Source organism: Chinchilla lanigera, unplaced genomic scaffold (assembly GCF_000276665.1).
Source record: "Chinchilla lanigera isolate Chin_1 unplaced genomic scaffold, ChiLan1.0 scaffold00106, whole genome shotgun sequence".
Classification (NCBI taxonomy): Eukaryota; Metazoa; Chordata; class Mammalia; order Rodentia; family Chinchillidae; genus Chinchilla; species Chinchilla lanigera.
The window spans coordinates 3,225,940-3,236,380 of NW_004955507.1; the positions used below are offsets into that span (position 1 = coordinate 3,225,940).

The 10,441-nt window shown below is 49.9% G+C and overlaps 1 protein-coding gene across 1 annotated transcript in view; it reads right to left on the bottom strand.

Moving 5' to 3' along the window:
• Slit1 (slit guidance ligand 1) overlaps positions 1-10,441 on the bottom strand; it is a 161,185-nt gene that overhangs the window by 21,805 nt on the left and 128,939 nt on the right. Inside the window, exons 21-25 of the mRNA XM_005407596.2 lie at positions 8,495-8,627; positions 7,839-7,907; positions 5,267-5,338; positions 2,997-3,068; positions 2,197-2,268 (exon numbers count right to left, since the gene is read on the bottom strand). Coding sequence (XP_005407653.1) covers positions 2,197-2,268; positions 2,997-3,068; positions 5,267-5,338; positions 7,839-7,907; positions 8,495-8,627 — 418 coding nt within the window. The remainder of the gene's footprint in view (positions 1-2,196; positions 2,269-2,996; positions 3,069-5,266; positions 5,339-7,838; positions 7,908-8,494; positions 8,628-10,441) is intronic.

The window sequence follows — 10,441 nt, forward strand, 5'->3', positions numbered from 1 at the left end:
CTGGATGACAACATTCCTGAATGTACCATTTTACTTTATGGCTTTGCGTTTGCTGTCCCTCTTCCTGGATGCCCTTCTCATCTTCTGTACATGGCAAACTCCTGATCTCTCTTCAGTGACAACATAAATCACCCCTCTTTATGAAGCTCCTCAGACTGTCTCAGAGTTAGAACTGCTTCCTTCCAGCACTCTGGAGGCTGAGGCAGGAGGATCACCATGAGTTGAAGGCCAGCCTGGGCTACATAGCAAAACCCTATCTCACACACACACACAAAGAATTGCTTCCTTCAAGTTCTGTTGATCAGGGGCTGGGGGTTCAGCTCAGCGGCACAGCGCCTGCCTAGCAAGCACAAGGTTGTGAGTTTGATTCCTGGTACCAGAAAAAAAAAAACCAAATTCTGTTGATCATATCCAGATGGTCACAGAGGGCAGAGAACGTGTGTTAGTAAATTCTTCAGTACTTGACTCACTCTGTTTTCTCAGGACATATTTATTGAGGCAATAGAGTAAAGAATAAGCAGTGATCTTGTAATCAGACACACCTAAGTTCAAATCCTATCTGTCATTTCCTATCTTTAGGATCTGCTTAACTTTTCAGAACCTAGGACTGTAAAATACAAATAATCAGTCCTACCACCTTGAATTTACCCATCCCACTTCCATAACAGACATTACTAATCAATTACTGCACTTTTCCCACTGGTTCCAGACTTGCCCTGAAATCTTCAGTGTGGCACTTCAGGCAGTCCCTTGCCTGTCGGGTGGAGCCAGCCCAGGACAAAAAACCTACTTCCTATTTTGGTCATGAGGCAAACAAGACACCACAAATGACACACAGAGTACAGTGTTAGACTCAAGCAGATCCTCCAGGAGTGGCACCTCTTTTACTTCCTCAAGTCTAAGATTGTCGGATGCACAATTGGTGTAGCAGGCTTTAGAAGGGTGGGGAACATTACTGTGCTGAAGATACACGTCATTTCAGGGTACATTCTGATTTGAGAGGTGAAAATGCAGATAAGGAAGTCACAGAACTGGGAAAATCTAATGAGAAGTTAACTGAAGGAACTGCAGGAGAGACCCTGGGGACCCCGGGAGGCCCTGGGGCCTGGGTAAGCCCACTCAGCTGGATGTGGGGCCAAGAGCCAGGTGTGCCCCTGTGGCCACAGTGCATGTACCCTGCCTCAGCCAGTAGTGCCAGGAAATGCCAGGAAAGACACCTGACCCAACCCACCCCACTTCCACAGTGAGGCCAGCCCTGCCTTGGCCAGAGCTTCTTTATTTTTTCACAGTTTCTATGGTTAAGTACATATCACATAAAATTTGCCATTTCCATCACTTTATACTTCAGTAATGTTGATTACAATCAGTGTTTTACAACCAATGCCACCATCTATTTCCAAAATATTTTTATCACCCTGAAGAAAAACTGTATTTATTAAACACTAACTCCTTACTCTCCCTGCCTTCCTCCCCTGGCAACCACCATTCTATTGTTTGTTTGTTTTTTTGTCTTGAACCCAGAACCTCCACACTGACCTACATCTCTAGTCCTTTTTAAACTTTTTATTCTGAAAAAAGGTCTCACTAAGTCACTGGGTTGCCCAGGCTGGGTTTGAACTTGCCATCCTCCTGCCTCAGCCTCCCAGAGGGCTGGGATTATAGGTACGTGCCACTATACCCAGCTTGTGTTTACTTTTTCAGGAATCAAGGCTATCACTTTTAGGGAATCCTCATAGTACTGTCAGCGAAACGTTTTCAGAAGCCATTCTACCTCCATTGCACCACTCGGGGAGGTAGTAAATTCCTGGTCCAAAGTTAGAAACATGGTTTTGGTGTAGTGCTTAAAATCATGGGCGCTGGGGTCAGAAGCTCCACCACCTACTGGCTGTGCAACTTCGGGAAGCTTCCCGCTGTTTCTGGGCCTGTTTCCACAAGTTAAAAAAAAAAAAAAGGAGGGCAATAGCACCTGTGCTGGAGGATCACCGTGAGGATCGAGCAAGTTGATGCAGATGATCACTGTTACCTTAAGCAAGGCTTGTTCTCCTGCACCTGTGTGCTTGGGGTACCACTGACTGTGTGAGAGGCTGAGAAAGTACGCATGGGAAGTTCTGGCAGTCTGAGGAGCTGAAGTCTCCCTCAGAATCCAAGTCTTGTTTAAGTCCAAAGAGGCCCAGAGAACGGGGCTGGAGTACTCACAGGTGAGACAGTGAGGTCACATCTGCGAAGACGCCCTCTTGGAGGGTGGAGACGTCATTGCCATGGAGGGACCTGAGGAGAGAAGAGGTTGCCAGTGCTTGGTCCAGACACAAGGGCAGAGACCCAGAGCAGGGGCAGACCCGGCCCTGGATGAAGGGCTGCCCCTGCATGTCCTTCCCCTGGTCAGTGCTGTGACCCTGCCTAAAGACCACGCCCTGCTGGCCCCAGGAAAGGAAGGAGCCCTGAATGCCCGGCAGACCACCCTGCTCCCAGGCCTTTGGGAGGATCTAGCTTTGCCATCAGAAAGAACTTTTGCCCCTCCTTAACATCTCCAGTAGGAGAGTCTCAGGCAGAGCAGGCTCCTTGGGAAAGAAGCTACCAGGCCAGCCATAGAAGAGGGCTGGAGATTGTCACCTTGCCCCCAGTGGGGCCGACAGGGGCCATCATAAGGGACATAGCAGAAAACTCTGGTCACAGGACAAAAACTCAGTGGGAACTTGTAGAAAGATTCACAGATCTTTTGCAAACAAACATTTCAAATCTGAGCGGAAGTCCCATATGCAAGTGAACACTCCTCCCCCACATACACTACAAACTCAGCTTAGGGGACACAGCATCCCTTTCTTGGATCATCTCTCATTCCTGACTTGGCTTCTGTAAGAGGCTTGGGTGAGTGTTCTGGATTCCTGCTACTGCACATAACGTTGGCCCCGTAGAGACCCCAGGCATGGGGCTCTTTCTGCCATCAGTGGGGGGCAGGAAGTGGGCTTCCGGGAGGTGTGAACTATGAGGGGACTTACAGCAGGCGCAGCGAATGGAGCCCCTGGAAGGCCAGAGGAGGGATGCACTGGAGGGCGTTGTAGCTGAGGATCCTGTGGGGAGGAAGGGAAAAAAGAAGCTCTTTCAGCAAGGAAGGTATGGTACCTACCCCCACTGTAGTAGATATGAACACTCAGGTTCAGGGTGCTGCAACAACACCCCACAGTCATGTGATTAACATTTTAAGAGGGATTTTCACTAAGATTCTAAATCACACTAAATCACTATCCTTAAATGCTTCCAAATAAATGAATCCACTTAGGGGAGAAAGGCAGATTAATAAGAAAGATGATGCCTGCAATGGCCCCACACTGGAAATAGCATCATGTCCACTGACTAAAGGACAGACAAGCTGTGGCATATCTATGCAATGGAATATTGCTTGCGGATACAAAGGAAGAAACTACGAGTATGAACAACACCATGCATGAATCTAGAGATCCACTTGGACTGTGGTGCTTGCTTCCTGGGTATGCACATGGTCAAAACTTACAAATTCTACCTTCTAATATGGCCAGTTTGTTGCGTACAAATTATACCTCAGGAAAGCTATTTTAAAAAATAAGAAATGAGCCACTCACGGTGGCTCACACCTGCAATCCCAGCACTTGGGAGGCTGAGGAAGAGGGATCATCGTGAGTCTGAGGCCACATAGTAAGTCAAGGCCAGCCTCTGCTACCTAGGGACACCTGTATCAAAAAAATAAAAGGAGGATAGAGAAAGAGAGAGAGAGAGGAGCTGTCCGTATTATAGCTGTCTCCCTGTGGCTGCCAGGACCCCTTAGGCCAGGATTTCTCACCTTCAGCACTACTGAGAACTCTCAGTCTCGGGGTTTGCCCTGTGCCGTGAGGGGTGTTTGGCAACCTCCCCAGCCTTAAGCCTTTCGATGCCAGCAGCATCGTCCCTCGGAGATGTGATAACCACAGGTGTTTTCAGGCATTGCCAAATGTCCCTGGAGGGCAGGATCCGTGGGCTGGGACACAGGAACACAGTCCTAGACCACAGTGGCTCCACACTGGGGCTCAGAAGGCCCTTCTAAGGCTGTCTCAGAAACAGCATCAGTCACAGGTGTCGTGAAGACTGGGAGATGGAGATAGCTCACTAGCAGATCCAGGAACAGAGAAATCCGTATGGAACCCAGATAGGCCCTTCCTGGCCTCAAACCCACAGCGTGCTCCTGGGGCCTGGCAGGGTCGGGCTCCTTTCCTTCCCGGGAACCAGCTCTACTGCTTGACCGCAGCAAAGCCTTGCGAAAGCCCCTAGGTTCCTGGTATGAGACGGGCCTCGTGAGGTGTTGCGAGGTGAACGAGATGCATCCCTCAGTACAGGCCGACCTAAGGGATGCTTATCAATGCCTCTGATCAGTTGTTTGGAATGTAATTACAGCCAGCATGAAAACGTCTTAGGATCCAGGCATAAATACGTTCAAAGGGTCTCTGCTCACAACAGTCCCAGCCAGGAACAGCTCCAATATACATGAATAATTAAATAGATGAGAAAATACGGCACATTTCTGCAAAGGAACACTATGTGGTAATGAAAATGAACAGACCACACTACACACAGCAGGAATGGATCTCATGGACATAACAACATTAAGCAAAAGAAGCCAGACAGAAATGGATATACCCTGCATGATTCAGTTTATATGAGGTTCTAAAAATGGGCAAAATTAAACTATGTTGTTTAGAAATGCATATGTAGCTGGGCATGGTGGTGCAAGCCTGTAATCCTAACACTCGGGAGGCTGAGGCAGGAGGATCACTGCAAATTCAAGGCCAGCTGGGGCTACATAGTGAATTCAGAGCCAACCTGCACTACAAAGCAAGACTCTGTCTCAAAAACAACAACAACCAACAAAAATAAATATATAAGTAGACAATCACTATAGAGAAAATTAAAGAAGCAACTATCTCCACATCAGGATGGGGGCTGCCTTGAGGTGGGTGGAGGGAGAAAGCCAGGAAGAAAGAGGCGAGCTGTGTGGTGCTAACGGTGCCACTTTTTATCTAGGTGCCTGCACATGTGCTAGCTTTACGATTATTTGTTAGAGGGTGTATTTACATTTGTTGTGCTTCTCCATGTATGTGCTGTATTTTACAACAAAAGATGTATTTATACATGAGAAGCAGTGAAATGTTTTGCCCGCTACCCTCTGCATGGGGTCACTGTGAGTGACCGGGGAGCCCTGCCCAGTGCAGGCTGACGTCATGACCCTGTGTGTCCCCACCCTGGCCCTGCTGGTACTCACAGAGTGGTCAGCTGGCTCATGTTGGTGAAGGAGGAATTGCTTAAGGAACTGATCTTGTTGTTACTGAGGTCCCTGGAAAAAGCAAGAGCATGTTTTGGAAAGAAGAACTCAACTCTGGCTCACTTCGTGGGCTCCCGCCCACCCCATCTGCTCTCCTCCCCAGCCGGGGCCAGGGCCCCCCTCCTCTGCTGGGGTAGCGGTGGCCACTGAACTCCCCATGTGTCCCAAAGGGCTGCTGCCCCCTTCCGGCCCCTCCCTTTTGCAGCGGAGCTGGCTCCGGCCCCTTTCCACCAGGGAGATGCTTCCACCAAGGGCACTGGGCACCCCCGCCCGCCATGTCTGTGGTCTTCTTTCCCTGGCTAGCAATCTATACAGGCAGTGCTCTAGGGAGAGTGACCCATTCACAAATAAAGACCCAGAGTCTCACAGGGACTAACTCACCCAGGACACCAGCTGGCCAGAGGCAGAGCCAGGGTCCACCTCCGGTACAGGAGACCACCCTTCCATCCTATCTTTCCTGGACCCTTGACTGCCTGCCACTCCCGCCTCCTCTGTGGCCCTGCGTTCTTGGTCCGTGGTAACCCCAGGCCTCAGAATACTAAGCGCCATCCCAGGTCTCCTTTAGTCCATGTGGAGGTTGCCAGCCTGTGGGCCCAGCCTAGCCCCTCTCCAGAACTCTCCATCTGACCCCCACAGACCCTCAGGCTGGATGGAGCCCAGCCTTGGCTTCCTCCTCCCCTCAGCCTGGAACGCTACCCCTCCCACACCTCAGGCCGCTCATGGCTCTCACTGGCTTGTGTCTCGGCTCAGCTTTCACACCATTCCCTCTTCTTGGGTTTCTGCTTATGCCAAGCCAGCAGTGTCTCTCCTGGTTTCCACTACGGCTTCATCTTCCCAGGGACAAATCTGACGTGTTACTTCCTTACCCAAATCCCGCTCCCTTCCATCTGAAGTGGGAGTTCTAGCCCCAGACCCTGCCAGATGCCCCTGGTCTGCCCGCCCATTCCCTGCTACTAACTTACTAAGCTTTCCGAAACTCTGAGCATTCCACAGGTCCGCCCCCTGGATACCTTGTTCCTTGTACTCACTGACTTGTTTTCCAAGATGCTCCCCTTGAAACCCCCATCCTGGGGTCCTCACAGCCTCCTCGGAGAGCTCCCAAATCTCTTTCCTGCAGTCTCCCCAGACCATGACAGTCAGGGGGAGCCCCACGACCTGGGGACCTTCGCATCTGCCTCCCTCACACAGCTGGACTCCAAAATACGCACAAAATAAGAGAATGTGCCCTGTCTTCACCTTTGCCGGGTACCTTCCTTAAACTAACCTAATTAGAAATCTTCCCTTGCTTTAACAGACGCAGTTAAGTACTTCAGTGAACATTCAACACACTGCGGTCCTTCCCCATGATGGGGACGAGGAGACATTTCAGCCCTGGAGAGGCAGCATCAGAGAAAGAGCCAGCCCGACACAAGTGCTCTGTCCCCTCCTGTCCTCCTCAAGTGGAGCTGAGCCATACATAGGTGGAGCTGCCTCAGGTTAGGCCACAGAAAACCTGGAAGCTCATACTATTCAGTCTCTTTCTCTGGCACCAGCCACCAGCCACCAGCCACCAGCCACCAGCCACTGTTTCACCCCTACCACCACTGGAATGCTGGAAACATTCTCAAAGTCATTAAGCAAAGACAAATAAATTGGAGCTGCAAAATTCTGTAAGCAGTGCCACTCAAAGCAGCCAGCCCTGGAAATGAATGCTACCAGCTCATAGCAGGAACTTGTTCCAAGAGCAACGAAACACAGCCAAGTTTAGCAAACAATGCTTTCGTAGCGAGGCTTTCTCAGTGCAGGAGAGCACTCTGGTGAAGGTCTCTTATCTAAGTACAACGCCACCTCAGACAGTTCTCCAACTGATACTCGTCCACAAGCCACCCTTTGGGGAGGGCTGCTCCAAGCCGCACTAAGCTGGGATGTCCCTTGGACCTCTTTTTTGGTAGAATCTGACTAGTGAATAGACAAAGAGAGTTGAAGTGAGGTACTAACTAGGTTAGAAAGTTAAGAGTAGTTGAGCTAATTATCCTGAGGCTTATTTTATCTAAGTCCATGGGTAGAAAGGGTGGAAGGTGGAAATAAAAAAGCAGATGAGAGCCTAAGGAAAATCTAGTTACAAATTTGTATTTCCAGGTGTCCTGTTTCCTATTTAGTTTGGGGACTGAGGTTAGACCAAAAGGTTTCCCATAACACATCACACTGTCCTTCTGCCCTGATTCCTATCTTCAAAGGATTGCTTGGATTAACAATAATTTTACCCCATCGGAGAAAGAGATGGTGTGGGCAGAAGCAGACAGGTTTCACCCGATAGTGCTAGAAGGGTGCAATTGCAAAGCATAGCCACTAGGTGGCAAAACAGCTCTAGGCACATGGGTCCTGCAGGGAAGTGGAGATTCACAAATAGGATCTGCCCAGGAGGAGGGTTTTTAGGAAATTAAAAAAAAACTGAAGCCATGACGGTCAAATGACAATGGCCCTCTGGCCCTCTGAGGTAGGCCTGAGATCCTCAAGCAGCCTGAATACTCACACAAGTTGCAAGTATTTGAAGGTAGACAGTTGACCTGGAACCAGTGTGAACTGGTTGCCATCCAAGTAGCTACAGAGAGAACACAGTGTCAGTAGCCTGGCCCTGTTTGTCATATACACTTACATCCACCCCCACATGTGTTCAGATACCAAGTCCAACTCAAGTCTTAAACACTCAGTGCTCCTTGACTAGAGGTTTCCCTGAAGGATGTTCACGCTGGTGTTCCTTACACAGTGAAAATTGGAAACAATTTAAATATCCACTAAAAGGGGATTTATTATCTAAAGCATAGTCAACTCATGTGAAGAGTCACTAGTAAACAAAAGATCACCTGTGTAAGCATCTTTGCCACAGTTGGGAACAAGACAACATCAAGTGGGGAAAGTAATGTTCTTTATTTTCAAGACAGAGCTTAGTTCAAAGGGATGAAATCTTGCCGTGGGGATGTGTGTCATCAGGTGACTGCAGCGGGGGGACTCCAAGAGGGGGTTACAGCTTCCTTGTCTGCGATACCCTAGCCCTCCTCCCAGTCATCCCATCCATGCTCTCAGGCACCCCCTCCCCCTGCTGCTGCCAGGGCCCAGCCCCCGAGGAAAGGCCTCTCTCCCTGTCCCACTGCCCCCCACCCCACAGGTGCAAGGTCTGGGGCTACTCACAGCTCTGTGACATTCTTGGGGATGCCCTTGGGCAGAGCCTGCAGGTGCTTGTTGCTGCATCGGACCACGGTGTCCAGGCAGGCACACTCCTGGGGGCACTGCGGTCGCGGCAGGCAGCCCCCCTCCTCCTGGCCTAGGGAACAAAGCATGAAGTCCTGTCAGCCAGGGGCAAGGGCCTTCTCGGGGCCTCCTGCACTCAGGGCCAAGTTCCAAGCCCGTCTCCAACATGACTGGCCTCCAGCGAGTCCTTTTTTGCCGTATACCTTCCACATACACACACTAACCCCACCAAAGACAAAGGCTCCTGGAGCATTGACGTTAAAATGGGCCTGGGATCGATTTCCTCCACCTCTGGCCCGAGGCGGGACAGGTGAAACAGACAAGGAGGATGGCAGCCACACCATTTCTTTTGCTTTGGTCTTGCTTTTGGTTTTTGAGACAAGTTCTCTCTGTGAAGTTCAGGCTGCTCTTGAACTCTCTATGTAGCTCAGTCTGGCCTCGAACTTGAAGTGATCTTCCTGCCCCAGCCCCATGAGTGTGGATTACAGGTGTGCGCCACCACGCTTACACCATTCCTTGAGCACCTACTACTCCCAGGTACGATACCAGGCATCGCCTCCTCAGCAGTGCACTAAAGGGCTGTTACTGTTACCCCCCAGGATGCAGGCAGAGCAAGGCAGAGACTTGTGTCTCTCTTTTCCTTTTTGTTCTTTCTTCTCATAGAGCCCAGCACTCAGAGCAGTCAGCGCCTGGTGCAAAGCGGCCCCCTTAATAGGGCAGGTGACGAAGGAATGAATGAAGAGTCAATGAGCGAATCTCCACCTCACTGCGGTCCGGAAGGGTTAAGTGACTTGGTCGCCGGGCAGAGGCAGCGTGGGGCCCAGCCCAGGTCGGGCTGACGCAGACTCTAGCCAGGATCCCGTCACTGCTGCGTTCAGTCACTCAATAAAGATCACTCAGTGCCCTCCATGACTTCCTCTTTTCTGACTGGGTGCAGAGGAATCACAAAGACCCAGGTACTGTGTCAGAGCTGTTGAAGACTGAAGAAGCAGGTAGCACACATTCTGGTGATGGTGACTGTCATTACGAAGGGCTGGTGTGGGTAGGCACCACATGACCAAGATGAACTCCCTGAGTCCTCAGGCATCTCTCTAGCGAGCCTGCTACTATTTGCCCATTGTAGAGATGAGGAAACAAATGCGGAAACAAATGCGGAGCAGTTATGTAACTTGCCCAAGGTAACTTGCCCTGGAAGAGGCAGCACCGGGTCTAGGTTCCAACAGGTGGCCTCGGGAACCTGCCCTCCTGCCTCTTAGCGGCAACATCTTGAAAAAATATTTTTACTTCTAGGAAATTATTTGAAGAGGGGGGGAGAGAAGTATGAATACACATAAAGAGTTATACACAGATGTTCCTGGCAGAACAATGCATAACAGCAGAGCTTTGGATGTTCTCTAAACGCCAAGCAGCAGGAAGTTGGCCCAATCCATTGTAACACCCTCTGCACAATGGTGCACCCATCATGTTGAAAGGCCCTGTGATTTCCAGCCTGTGTCCTCCAGTACACACAGGACATGGCAAGGCGATGGAAAGCCGCAGCGCAGGATGTTGACGAAAGGAGTTACCCAGGGCCGGGATGGGAGGCCAGGAGAGATCATTTTATCGCCTGGGTTGTCCTTACGGGATGATGATATAGCTTTTTTTTTTTTTTAATAAGAAAAGCAAACAGTTTCTTGGGGGAAAGAATGCTTTTAAATGAGATTTAATGGCAGCAGGCCCTGGGTTTGATTCCTAGCACACCAAACAACACAACACACTAAAAAAAAAAAAAAAAAAAAAGCCTAGGATTTTAAAAAATTAGCAAGCTATTGTTATATAAAATTGACATATTTATGTGAGTAATATGGCCTCCCTCCATTTCTTTCTTGCTTTCTTTCTTGCTTTCCT